Source organism: Leptidea sinapis, chromosome 24, assembly GCF_905404315.1.
Source record: "Leptidea sinapis chromosome 24, ilLepSina1.1, whole genome shotgun sequence".
NCBI classification, from domain to species: domain Eukaryota; kingdom Metazoa; phylum Arthropoda; class Insecta; order Lepidoptera; family Pieridae; genus Leptidea; species Leptidea sinapis.
In genome coordinates, this window is record NC_066288.1 from 2,972,150 (window position 1) to 2,987,470 (window position 15,321).

The 15,321-nt window shown below is 33.6% G+C and overlaps 1 protein-coding gene across 2 annotated transcripts; it reads right to left on the reverse strand.

The window, feature by feature from the left end:
- Positions 1-440: 440 nt before the first annotated feature.
- On the reverse strand, positions 441-11,412 carry LOC126971674 (uncharacterized). 2 transcript variants are annotated; one of them, XM_050818062.1, is made up of 7 exons: positions 11,198-11,412; positions 8,224-8,445; positions 6,331-6,450; positions 4,332-4,467; positions 3,313-3,491; positions 1,757-1,813; positions 441-589 (listed from the first exon to the last, which is right to left on the reverse strand). In XM_050818062.1, exons 1-7 carry the CDS (start codon positions 11,232-11,234, stop codon positions 516-518), a joined length of 825 nt encoding a protein of 274 aa, XP_050674019.1. In that variant the 5' UTR covers positions 11,235-11,412; the 3' UTR covers positions 441-515. The 2 variants fall into 2 exon arrangements, with proteins under 2 accessions (XP_050674019.1, XP_050674020.1); XM_050818063.1 differs by lacking the exon at positions 1,757-1,813.
- Positions 11,413-15,321: the final 3,909 nt, after the last annotated feature.

Sequence of the window (15,321 nt, forward strand, 5' to 3'; positions counted from 1 at the left end):
ACACTAAGAAACATGCGAGTGTGGAGTCAAAGCAAATTGAAATTTCTCGTCTGTTCTCGTGTTTAACTCTTTTGTCTCGCGCCGAAAAACCGACAAAAATCGGAGAACAAGCCAAGAATATAATGTAAATCGATTCTATATTCGAGTGGTTCTCGTGTTTTGCTCGCGTGAATCTGGAGCGGGCTTTATAGCTGAAATTTCATGAACACATCATGACAATAACGATTAGTACGACCGTTCTGCTAAGAGACTACCAACCGAGAAGAAGATATTATTTTATTTCCAAAAAAATTACGTTCACTAAATGTGCTGTTGCATTCTTTTGAAAGGGTAAAAGCCTCAGTTTGGTTGCACATATCTCCGCAGGGAGCGTTTCTGTCTCAAAAGGATTTTTTTACGTAGTTACCTATTATTTAGGGTGATTATTGAAATTAATGAAATGGAAACATAAAATAAAATTTATTTAAAAGATTTCAACAATAATTTATAATAATATCCCCCCATTTTCAATAATCTTACCGAAGAAAATTTATTACAGTTGCCGCTGTCAATGACAATATCCAAACGGAGCTCGAAGCGCGGCTTACAGCTGAAAAAGTAAATTTATTTAATCCATTAACAAGGGAAGGTCATACATTTTACATTACAAAAATTCGGGATGTTATAGCACAAAAGAGTAGGACAATAGGTAGGTACACATAACAACGGTTTCTTATGGATTCACCTTTCGATAAAGACTGATTACTTTAATAGGGATTTTATTTACAAAGTTGTGCATTTAAGTAAATAAAACTAAATATATACAAAGAGAAGTAGAAGATGAGTAGCATGAACCTATCAAAAAATTATTTAAAATCATCGTAATCTACAGGTTTTCATTATACTATAGTTAAAGGACCTTAAATAGGTTTCTACTATAGCTAAAAGAATTTACTTTTTTTTTTAAAGTACTTTACTGATTTAATGTAAGTGCCTAGTTTTATATTTGATTTATTACTGATTATTAATTTTAACTCCTGATTAGTTTCATTACTTTTGAAAGCATTAATTATTATTTAAAAGCATTTATGTTAAGTATTACAGAATACATTCAGATCCAGCCCGTTAATTTGTAAAAAAATTAAATACAAAAGAACCTTTCAATACCTTTATTAGCATAGACCTTATAACTATTAAAGAATTACTATAACTAGATTGCACACTAAGGTATGTTGCGTAAGTAAATTATGGTTTATTTTACCTTTTTTTTATTATATATGAGGGGTCACCGGGAAAGTGGCTCACGTAATGGGAATTGGTGAAGAATTCTGTAGAGTTGGTACAAAGCCCCTCTCTTAATACTTCTCAATATATTATTATATATTTCGCTTCTGTATTAACCCTTCTTTGCATGTTGAATGTTAGAGATAATAGATATTATGTCTAATTTCAGTTTGTAATAGTCATCTCGTTCGATTCATTTTTACTTCTTAGTGCACAGTATAGTTATATTCGCAAAGAGTCTTTGGTTTTTAGCATCAACCCATTGATCAGCATGCATTAATTGAAAAACATATCTAAAACTTATTACAACTTCTATGTATTGCTTTTTCAATTATCTAAAATGGTGGTATATTTTCGATTACCATTTATTAGGCAACAGCTAGTATTTTTAATGTTCGGTAGGTGTACAGCTCGTAGGTAATATTATTAAAGGTTGGTAGATACTTATATAATATGTGTTGTTTTGGATTGCACGTGGGGTAAGGGGACTTACAGTTTATGTCAGAGGCCTCTGTCGACATCTCGGGGGTCTCTTCAGTTGTGGTGACCGCTGTGTTGACAACCAAAGCAAGTTAGTGGAATACTAGCACCGGGCGTGGTGTGGGTTGCTCATAATATTGACAATAAAACTTATATAATTCTCGATAAATTCAATTTATAAGTTTCGATATAAAATTAATAAAATAATAAAAGACACATTTTGCTAGAGCCATCTTTAAGAGTCGCTGTTATTGTGTTAATTAGCTTTTAGGGGCTATATCGTTATTATCTAGATATTTTTCATAACGATATTGTACTTAACAATTATTTTTTGCACTTTAAACATGGCTTTCTTACGTTAGCGATTTCATCAAGTCATCTTAACCGCATATAAATTTTACTCGCCGTTCAAAAACCGTGCTCGGACCTAAGAAAGGGCGCTCTTACGCTGTACGACCAACGGGGTCATCAAAGTATAAGAGGCAGGCCGGGCGGTTCTCGCTCATTAAATTGATGAGAAGTTTCTGATTAGCGAGCAACGTGTTTCCCGTTGGGTATCTGCAGGTATATAAAAGAGACGAAGACGAAGTTCAAATTATTATAACTGGAAAAGTTATTGAAGTTTCCTACTAGGTAATAGGATATTATTATATAGGTAAGTATTGAAATTAAGAATAAGTGCGGTAAGCGGTTTATGCTTAGGTAAACTTTAACGTCCAACAATTCATATAATTACTGTAGGTTTGACCCAAATTCTTCAGTTAATAATTGTAAAAATAATATAAAATACAACATTGTGTACGATATAGCCCCGTTGGTTTGTTTAATTTGCAACAAAGTCAAAAGCATTATCTACCTACGAATATTATAAAACAGTGTAAATAATTCACACACCCGCTTTGCAATAATTTATATTACTTAAATAAATTTCATGCATTATTTAGATTATCTAAAATATAATTAAGAATTACTTAATTGATAATTAAATAAATAATAATTGGTATTATATTTTCTTTAAGTAAAGATTTAATTTAACGATCCAATGAGGCAAAACCATAAAATTGAGACAACTGATTGAAAGGGAAAAATGTCTTACGATACTCGGTACCTTTGTCTTGTAGATAGTAACGATATTATTCATGAGTTGGATATATTAACCAATGCTATTGCTATCTACTTAGTAATGTTGAATTACTAATTTATATTGAAATTTCATTTCATCTTTCATGAAAATTATTAAAAGGGAAGCTTGTTTTCACTCATAGTCTCTTAACATGATTTGACAATCAAAAAAATATTCACTACTTTTGCATAACAATTTACATAGATCATACTTACCAACTTTAATTGATAGGCATTTTTTCACAAACAGGGACTTATATAAGTTTTTATAGGTTTCAGCAGTTGTGTAATTTCCATGGATCTAATTAAATCTTATATTTAGGTACCTAATGATTACCTACCTACTAAATGTGTAGGTAAAATTAGTTCGATACCTGCCCATAACATAAATCACTTTGAGTTTGTTTTTAAATATAATAAAATTTCTTAAATGTAAGGCATACATACATGAATCATTGTAAGTCTCTGTGGCAGTAAATAATGCGTCGGAGACATTGAGATTTAGAAAACTGAGCTTGCAGGAGACGTCAGATCCAGGCGCCAGTTCGCTCACTGTCATGTTGATCAGAATGTCGTAAGTGTCATCACCCAAGCTCGTCACTGACTCCGAAGCATTGATAGCGTCGCTGAAATAAAGTTAAGTACCTATTTCTTATGGGCGCACAGATCCGTCTCTCATGTAAAAAAAGGTGGGAGTAAACGCGTATTTTAAAAGTACAATATTATTATTGGCATGATGACCTGTAAACACTATGAAAGAAAGTTCATGCCACATTTTGTTGTAAAGGGAAACATGCTCCTTGGAAGCTGTGTCGTGGAGAAAATCAAATGGTGATGAAGATGCCCGTGGTAAATGGAAGTGGAGGAAATACAATAAAGCGACATCTCTCCGGAACGTCACGGGCTCGAGCGGTTGGCAGTGTACCTACGGGTTTCCGAACAAATCGGGTAGCCCTGCGTTGTACATGTCAAATGGTTCGCGCTGATTCTGGGGTCCGTCAGGCTGTGAGAGCAACACTTATAATCTTATATTGTATACTTGCCCTTGTGTGTGTCACTAACTTAAGACCACGGAAGTTAAGTTAGTGTGTTTAAGGCATTTGACGTTTTCGGTACCGGGATTCGAACCCGGGACCTCTAACTTAGTAGTCAGGGTCACTAACCATTCGGCTATATGGGTCGTCAAGATGTTAGTAGTTGGCAGAAAGTTCCTTCAACATCGCACTGCAGAGGATCGCCAAACCTCCAGATGGGGACATGACGTACCAGTTTCTGGGATGTCGTGCGAAGAATCAGGTCAAACAGCTCTTTGAAACATTCCCCGTGATAAATGCGGCAGAAAACACAATGAAGCGACGTGTCTACATAGCGCCAAGTGATCTAGCAGAGTTCACAGAGCACTTGTTCATAAATAATTCGAGGAGCTTAAATAGCTTGTACCTGCAATGTTGTTTCAGTGTACAAACCCATTAATCGTGAGGGTGAGGTCAGGGTAGGGGGCGACGTCTGACGCTTGACACGTGACCAGCACGTCGTCGTCGGAGTCCTCGTCCGGACCGTCGTCAGTTGTGGTGAGGTCGAGATCAACGCCACTTCCCGAACCTAATTAACAATAACACTCGGTTATGTGACATTTATATTACATACACGAATTACATAGTTACATTCTTCCCTATAACAATCCACAACGTTTTCCGAAAGAAGAACTGCATTTGAAGGGCGCCGTAGTTACTGATACAACTGGGCTACACAGTCTTAGAGCGCTTTCGCACTACGTCCGATCTATGGTTGACGGAAAAAAATCGGATGACGGAAGCCGGATCTAGTGCGTAAACTACCATAGAGGTAGTTCTACGACTACTTCGGACCAAGTTTTCACGGGTACGGATCGCATTCTGCTCGGACGTGGTGCGAAAGCGCTCTTAACATCTTATGACCAAAATGACCAGCGTGGTGCCGCTCAGAATTTCGGAATTTTCTAGAATCGTGAGCGGCACTGTATTGTAATGAGCAAGGCGTATCACTTACCTGCAGTGAATGTCTCGTTACTTTTCTCATGAAAAAAAATCTTTTTAATCAGTGGTGCAGTAACACCGCTCGAAGATTTGAATAATATTATGCATTTATCAAATTAATTAAACTACAATAGAGAATTTGCATGTTTAACAGTTCGACACTAGTTTTATAACTATTAAAGTCCATTTACCTATTTATGTAACTTTGCCACAAGTGAAAAATTATTAAATATTTAAGGGCGGAAAAGAATGTTAAATTTGTAAAGGCTACTTGAATAAATAAATTATAAGAATATCCCCGAGTAGTTACTTAATACATAGTTTTTATACTTTCTACTAGTCATTAATCATTATTATTTATTACTAGCTGACCCGGCACACGTTGTTTTGTCAAATAAATTGTATTGATCTTTTGCTTGCTAGTTGATAAGAGATGGCGCTAGTTGTATTCATTAGTAAAAATCACACTTCTTTTATATTTTGTATAATTCACACTATAGTTTTATAAATTATAGCCTATTTGTTATTCTGGTGTGTAAGCTATATAAAGTTTCATCAAAATCTATTCAGTTGATTTTGCGTTAAAGAAGTTCAAACATACATCCAGACATACGAACTTACACATTTATAATATTAGTAGGATAAATGACAATTAATAACTTTACAAACTTAAAACAGGTATCTATTTGAAGTCTTTTTGACAGCCTATATAAATATTACAAAGGCTTTCACACTCTTTTTTTATAAATATAAATGTTACCTGTTAACAAAAAAAAAAACGTTAGAAATGGATTTTCATATAATTTTGCTACTTTTATTTTGTACGAAATAAAAGATGCAAACGTATGGAGGTACTTTCCGAGAAGATGAAGACGTAGCGTGTGTACTAAGTAATAATACCAATACTGTTCACCAAGGAAATAGTTTATAGAGGTGCATATTTTTATTATAGAAGATCAATTGCAAATATATCAATTATACAAATGATTTAAGTTTTCTTTAGTGTTAATTCCGCCAATATTTGTCTTTAAAACAAAAATACCAAAATCTGGCACGAGACTCTTAGTATCGAGTACTTAGTCTCGTGCCAGATTTTGGCAAGAAAACACGTCCTGAGGATGCCTCGTGTAGAGGTGAAACACGTGTCGAATTGTTTTAAAGACAAACATTGGCGGAATTAACACTAAAGAAAACTTAAATCATTTGTATAATTATGGATTTCCGCAAAGTAACGCTTAATTCAATAAATATATCAATTTTCAAATTTGAACACAAAAGCCTGTTTATCTAGAAGTAGGTACCTATTTTGACAGCTTATTTATACAACGTTAAAGCTAAAATATGTTGTTGGTATGTAAATTGTAATTAAGTTATCTATTTTAGGTACCTATGTAAAAGTGAGGCACTATCAAGATCGGTATTCGGTCATGTCAGATACCTAAATACTTACTGAAAACAATCAACGTATCGGACATGCGAACTTCATCTATATTTGATACTTCGCATTCGTATGTTCCCGAGTCCTTCACCGAGACGTTGAGCAGTAAAATGTCGTCATGATCTTCTATTTCTGAAACAGGTTACGGGTTTGTTATTAAGGCCTGAATTGACTTTAAATAATGAAAATTAGATATTATAATGTAATCGATATAATACGTCGGATGGTTTTTGTACTTTTTATTTTATGAAATCACATGTTGTAACTAAAAGTTCATAAATTGACCTCGGAATATTTACTTAGTTTAAAACGAAACGTTCGGTAAATATTATTCTAAATAACATATTTTTTGTTTCAGAATCACTTGTATTAATTTTTTGTAATCATCAATTATTATTATTTAATAATTATTTATCCTTTAAATTCAAATCGTACGCCATGGACACCCGCCCTTGCGGCCCCCGCAGTATGATCAAGGTCACTGGCATATATTAACGCCTTAATCGTTGTATTACTAAAAACACGTTAAAATGACAAAGAGTTAAGTATTTAATCCTCAAAAATAAATTAAACGGCTCCAATACCTACTAAATACTATATCTGCAAGTTAGCATTGTTTTTATAAAGCCAACAGAACATTTCAGCAAATGTACGAGCAGCAGGTTTTGGCATTTATTCACCATAACTATTAAATCTAATAAGATATTTCTTCAGATTCCTTGCATGTTATCTCATTAGAATAACAAATTTTCTCTCGACATAAAATGTATTTAAATTTTTCCATACAAGTCTAGGTAGACATTGAGAGGTATGACACGTATTTTAACTATAGCTCAATTTTACTGGAAACTTGTTTACCTAAAATTGTTTGCAAAAATCTTTTATCTTTTGTACTGTACTAGCTGACCCGACAGACGTTCTGTTCATAATATAAAAAAAACTTATGCGAATGGAATTTTGGAAAATCCATTCTTCGGTGAAAAGAATATTCCTACGAAATTTCAAGTCTTTAGCTCTAATGGTTATATATATATATATAGATTGTAGTAGCTAACTACTAATGATCATTACCGGTAGGTATAATAATCGATCGCATGATAATTTTAATTTTATTTCAATTATTATCATTTTTATTTATAGATTCGTCATGTCTGTCTGTCTGTCTGTCCGTGCCTATGTCACAGCCAGTTTTTTCCGAAACTATACTGTTGGTAAGTAGATATATTCTGTAAACCGCATTAAGATTTTCACACAAAAAGAAAAAAAAAAACAATAAATTTTGGGGACACCCCATACCTAGAACTGAATCTCAAAAATATTTTTTCATCAAACCCATACGTGTGAGATATTTATGGATAGGTATTCAAAAATGATATAGGGGTTTTTACTATAATTTTTTTCTAAACTCAATAGTTTGCGCGAGAGATACTTCCAAAGTGATAAAATTTGTCCCCACATCCCTTGTAACTTCTAAAATAAGAGAATGATAAAATTAAAAAAAAATATGATGTACATTATCATTCAAACTTCCAGCGAAAATTGGTTTGAGCGAGAACTAGTAAGTATGTAGTTTTTTTATTACTTCATAAATCGTATTATCAATAACTTAATATAAAAAAAATACACTTTTATTAAAACATCGATCAAAGTTATAAAGATAATATTATGTTACTTGCTGCTGCGGAACCCGGACTCGCACTTGGCCGCTTTTTAATAATGAATAAAATAATTAAAAATAAAATGAAAGTATTGGTACTTTGTAAAGAGTATATTACTCAATGCTGACACATGTAATCAATTATTGGCGGAATTCTTTTTTACTTTATATACCTACCTATAGTGTACGTTTGCCGAACGACGTAGTCCTGACACGTAACAATCTATTAATATAATTCGTCAACTCACCAATTTCATGGTGTATGGCGACAGGATCACGACCAGCAATCCTTTGATATAATTGAGTTCTCTCGTCGCTTGAACCATTTAAAGGAGTCCACCACCACTTTACGAAGAGAGACTGATCTGACTCGAGTGGGTCAAGCTCGTATCGACACTGCAAGGAAGCGTTGTCTCCGAGGCGCACGGCGTCAGGCACATCAAACTCTGATATCGATAGTTGTCGACTTGCTGAAAAGTAAAATTATACGAATAAGCCAAGCCTCACCATCATGGTTCGACCATGCTATTAAACCCGTGAATGCTACCAGTCTACCAAGCAATGCAGTGTCGCTCAGGATTTTGGAAAAACCCAAAAGTTCTGAGCGGCACTACAATAATTGCGCTTGTCTCCTTGAGACATAATGTCTCATAATAAGTCTCATTTGCCCAGTAATTATACTAGCTACGACGCCCTTTAGACCGAAACACAGTAATGCTTACACATTACTGTTTCACATTACTGTTGTGGTAGGTACCCATAATCTAGCCGGCATCCTATGCAAAGGAGCCTTCCACTGGTAAAATAAAATACCTCCACCTCCATATTATGTTGATGCAGGTGCATTTAGATATTTGTTTTTAATTGTTATGTGAAGAGTCAAGCTTTTGACAACCATTCAATTGCTGTTGTTCTCCAGTGATTAAAGATTGAAGCAGTCCTTATTTAATATAAATCAAGTCATTTATTCATTGAGGTCAAAAATAAATACTTATTAATGTCAAAATTGTACATTTTACCATATTATAAAAGTTGAGCATTGATGTGAAGAATTGGCAAGAAAGCCAATAGAGAGAGACAATAAGGGACAAGACTAGTAGGATGTTTAGCTGATGGTAATTGATACGCCCTGCCGATTGAATGCAGTGCCGCTCAGGAATCTTAAAAAACCCATCAATTCTGAGCGGCACTACAATAATTGCGCTCGTCACCTTGAGACATAAGACGCTAAGCATCATTTGCCCAGTGATTTATTAGTTACGGCGCCCTTCAGACTGAAACACAGTAATGCTTACACATCCCTGCTTCATAGCAGTAATAGGCGCCGTTGTGGTACCCATAATCTAACCGGAATCCTGTGCAAAGGAGCCTCCCACTGGTAATCTGTGCAAAGTAACATAATCAAAATACTGACACGTTTCGACTTAGTTCGCTTTACTTGTGTAAGTAAAAAAATAAATAATGAATATTAATAATAAATATAATTCATTCTCTACTTGGGTACAGAATCATTCATCAATGCACAAAAAGTGTAAAATAATTAAATGTCTGGTGACTATAAATATATAACTTTAGATTAAACAACAAAGGCAGAGTTCTCATATATAGGAACGTCCAGCCACCACAACTAGCGCCCGTTGACGAGCATGGACCAGTCATCTTTTATTTCATAAGGACTATTGTTGCAGTTGCGTGGCTTGGTGGAGTGCTCATTGAAAAGTTTGACTTATAGATGATGAGCATCATTGGACAGAATAATTAGTATGAGTATTCTTCTTCATATACCAGATGCAGTTGCTTAGCCTGAAACCAGCCGCCGATTTCCTTCATTATCATGTAACCTAAAAACTCAAACATCAACACGGGTCTTTATATTTGAAAATTTATTGAATTAGGCGTTACTTTGCGGAAATCCATAATTATACAAATTATTTAAGTTTTCTTCTAATTCTTTTCGACTAAGACTTAGTCTCGTGCCAGATTTTGGCGAGACAACACGTCCTGAGGATGCCTCGTGTAGAGGCGAAACACGTGTCGAATTGTTTTAAAGACAAATATTGGCGGAATTAACACTGAAGAAAACTTAAATAATTTGTATATTTATATTTGAATATTGATTTGATATATTTGAACCTCCTTCCAAAGATAACTTAAAAAGTACACTTCAAATTACTTGAAAAAGGCCTACCTACAAACTAATGTTTATTTTATATTATCTCATTGAATTAAAGCTATGTAATGTGTATTAAGAACGTATAAGTATAAATTAAATATGATATTCCAATATTGACAATCAAATATTTGTATGCCGATATATTGGCGAATTGTGCTGTACACCAATTAATTGTTAACAACTATGTTACCACGATTCATACAAATAAATCATTTCATTTCATTTCATTTCAAGGACTTACAAATTCCATTATATGCAGTTATACTACTCTAGCGTAGCAAGGGAGCAAAGTCGTCAGTGATATCAGCAGCTGCCATCATAATTAATTGTTTTATTGTATATCTAAACGGCAAGTTCCTTGGATTATGTTTTTGATTTGTCGTCTTTATTTAAACAGATAAACACCCATTCATCCATCTTGGAAATTTACACCGACCGCCAACGTACATAATATCCCTGTTATCCCACCATACTTTACTACGTTCTTACAATAACGATAATCCTACGCAATAAGTAAATCGCTAACTTTAAGTTTTCTTTATAAATATTGTAGCTATTTCTAAAAGTAGAAGCTATTTATTTTATGAATCTCCTAAAATTAGGTCATATCCAAATGAATAAGCGGTTCTCTTGGCCAACCTTGAGTTGGTCCGGGAATGTTAAAAATACAACTGCGGTTGGGTGCGACCTCAGTTAGGATCGCACGCGCCAATTATTTGAATTATTCCATGAATCGATTTAGTATTATTATCTAATGGCGTCTTTCAGGACTCGCGTACCTCGACGTATACTGTGATATATATCGTAGTCCTAATAATATGAAAATTATAATATTTTATTATCTGTAGGTTCACAGATTTATGTTTTTTATTCGTGGAATACTTGAGAATAATTAAAGACTGAGAAATAATTTATACTGAAATTGTCATAGATATTATTTTAAATTAGTAATTCGAAATAGCTAAAATATCTCCTTAATATATATTGTATTAATATGCAAATTCCTGCGTATGAATTTACGATGTACTAACAAATTAAATTTATCGTACCTGTTACAAAGAACAGTAACAATCCGATTAGCCACATCACATAGACTGGAGTTAACACTTCTGAAATATATTTTATGAGCCGACACTTTAATTATAAAGGATCAAAATTATTCACAATCTCCTCACGTATAGGATATAACAGATTTATAGTTCAAGTTCTTAGTACGTCCGTTCCCGCCTTGGACGCGAGAGGTACACGTCTAATAGCGAAATAAACTGCTATTGCGTAGGAGCCGGCGCAATTCTTTCGTGGCATCTTAAATATATAATGCGCTATGTTCCCTAGTTGGCTATTTAATAAATTGTTTTGAATTATTAATTAAGCCGATGTGATTTGTGCAGCAGATATCGCAGATTGATACGACTATTTATTTAATATATTTAATTATTAGTTAGTAGTATACAAAGCAGATGATGACAGACGGAACACAGATGTGGTCGCTAACAATGGGCCTTATGAGGAAGCTCACTGTTGGAAAGGGCTATGCTCGGAGTTTCCCTGCGAGATCGATTCAGAAATCCGTAGGAGAACCAAAGTCACCGACGCAGCCCAAATGATTGCGAATTTGAAGTGGCAGTGGGCAGGGCACATAGCTCGGCGGACAGATGGCCAAATGCAAATAAATGTGGGGTGTACATAAATAACTAAATCAATAGCATGAATCTATAATAGTGGGTAAAAAATCATAATAAACATTAACACCATTACAATTACGTAGGAAAATCACTGAATATTTTCTTCTCTTCCTCAATAAAAGGAATTTATTTTCTCAAACTTGATTTCTCTACAATTCTTTTTGATGTCATTTCTACTACTACTACCGCTTCGGAAACAAATGGCGCTCTGAGAAAGAAGAAGCGGCGCAAGAAACTCTCCCAGCATTCTTTTTTGTGCTATTTGAAATAAAATATACAGTTAACAGTATTGTACTGTCATTGCTATTGCTATAAAATAATCAATCTAGTCACAGGCTGTCCGATCAGTTAGATATTCAGCTGTGGAGTAGTAATAGTAGGATTTACGACACAGCCATTTTTAATTTATTAATAGATAGTGCTTGAACAGTAGCTGGGATTTTATTATAAAAGTGTATATATTTACCCTTATAGCTATTATGTATCTTATGAAGACTACTAGAATTAGTTACAAGCAATCCGTTATTTCTAGTGTTATAATAATGAAAATCATATTAAGAGCAAAAAAGTGACCATTTTTGTTAACGTCTATTAAATTTTCATAATATTTATTTCTTTAAATTTTTCTTTGAGTGACTATAACCAAGCTGATAAAGAGCAAACACTATATCAATGTCAGCAGCATGACCCCACAGTAAAATACCGTACGTCATAATGTTATGAAAAATGTATTTAAACATGTTTAGATCATAAGCAATATTTTCACTTATCAGAAAGTAGCCATACCGACTTCCGGCTTTAAATTTAACAATCTCCTTGCGGCACGGCAACGCCTCCATCAAGTCGAGCAAAAACAACCGTACCGTTCTTTTCTCGAAGCAGTTCAGACCATTTTCGACTCCCTATAAGTTCGTTGTGGATAAAACTAGAAGCCTACCAAGCAGGCATTTTATAAACACTATGTATTTCCAATTTCATTCAATTTGAACCAATAATTTTAGAATTAGTAGTTAATAGTAATAGTTATTTATTCTTGTAACTCATTGACTGGCAGACCGATCATCCAATCTCTAAAGCACTTCTAGCAGACATAGAAGCTTCAAAATTAGAATACAATTCATGATTAGTGTATAAATCAAGGAAAAACTAAAATATTTTGCAAATTCAGACCAGTATACTATATACACCAACTGCATAATTAACATTGTAATCTCATACAAAACTGCATAAATAACTTTGTAATCTCATATAAACTTTGTAATCTCATATAAAAATATATGAGATTACAAAGTTATTTATGCAGTTGGTGTTGTGTAGTAGCATGCTTACGTAGCGCTTTCTAAGTTTACAAGTCAGGCTGCTTACGTCGGCGGCGATATTCAATAAGTAAAAGGTACTGGAAAAAAAAATACATCTTCAGCCGGCCGCTGCTCGGATGTATTTGGTTAGTACAGCAAAATCGATTTTTCTCGAAGGTGTCAAAATAATGCTAAAATTTCCAAGTATCTTTGAGAAAAATATACTTATTTAAAAATGTATGGGAGACATTTTCATAATAATATTAATGTCTATATATTTATAATAATATGATCTTTCGTGTCATGTTGACTGCCAACAGAAGACTTGTACTGTTACATATTTTTTATGGAAAAGGAGGACAAACGAGCGTACGGGTCACCTGGTGTTAAGTGATCTCTGCCGCTCATATTCTCTTGCAATACCAGAGGAATCACAGGAGTATTGCTGGCATTTAAGGAAGGTGTACGCGCTTTTCTTGAAGTTACCCATGGCGTATCGTCCCGGAAACACCGCACTGTGGAGGGTCGCCACACATCCTCAACCAATCTCAAAACAATCACTGTCTGAAATATTTAAATTTCATAAATTGTAAATTGAAATTAAATAGAAATTAGTCTGGTAATCATATTTATTGGCAGTTGGCACTCCCAGCAATAATTATTAAGTAGAACTATAACATGTTATTATATTTCAGTAGTTTTATTGTCGTTTTCTTTTACAACCGTCTGTCTCTTCTTCAATTTTTAATTTAAATATCCGCTCGAGCAAATAGAAATATGTTTATTACTTAAGATCAGCTGTTGACCCGCCATTTTATTATTTCGACTGAAAGACTAGCATTCATGGTCATGAAATAAATTAATAAAAAAATCAGGTGACCCGTACGCTTGTTTGTTCAAAAAAATCGATTTGTTAAGTGAATTATTTTTAAGGAGAAACAAAATAAGTAATTAATATGTTATTACTTAATATTAATCAAATTTTAAAATTGATTATTATATTGAATTAAATATATGTTATTATTATTATATAACAATTACCAGATCTAAAAAAAGAACTGATAATATATACGTTCCAAACACGGACTAGTAAAAAAAGAAGGACTCCGCGCCGTGATATTAGCAAGTGAAGCACCTTTATGCTAGTGTTTGTGCGGTTACGGGGGATACCAGGTACCCAATTTTTTCTCTCCTTAATAATCATATATCCACAAATCAACTATATATTGTTTTTACACTTTTTCACAACGCACGACGGCATTTTTCAAATATTTTATTGCAATGGCGGCCGATCGGCTTGTATTAGTGTAAGTGTGTGCGTGGGGCTATGTATTTACACGTTTACCGGCTTGTTTTGGTGCTTCACTATTATGTAAGGTGACACGGAGTCCTTCTTTTTTTACTCGTCCGTGGTACCAAATTTAAAAATACATTCTTCCAATGTGGATACAAACTAAGTTGATTGATACCTACGTCTGGTTATATTGTGAAAGTCAAAAGAAGGAACAGAAACGAAGGCAAATAATGAATTTATAAAACTTATAACAAAATCGTATACCAATAATTATTGTACTTCTATTGGGAGTGAGTATATTGCGCCGTTTCTCTACTGCCTTTAGTTTTAGTCCAATAACATCACAATTTATAACACAAAAGGTTTTGGTTTAGAAAGGAATGCTTAAGCATTTCGAAAAACAAAAGTAAAACATCATTGCTTAGTAATTTTTTTATTATATTTGTGATATATAACACATAAAACAATAATTATAATTAAGTAGAGCAATAAATTATTTCGCTTAAACTTAACTAATAAAATTATTAACATTCGTACGAAATTTTATATACCTAATATATTTTTATAACTCAGTATATAACAAATATGTATGTGAAACTCTGGGTCCAATAGTGAAGTAAGTGTGAAAGAGATCCAGGACTGGATCACACTATAAATGGATTCAGTTCATACACCTAGTAAGTATAAAAATATAGTGAAATATCTATAGAAATTGATAAGGTAAGCTAATTGAAAAACCTGTACCAAAAAACAGATCGTGGTCCCACTCTGTCCGATCTATCTATAGTCGGAAATATAATTCGAGATAAAAAAAGTAAACAATGGTGTTGCCAACAGCAAATAATAACCTTTTCCATTGTGCGTGTTGAAATACACTAAAATATCATTTTAAAATT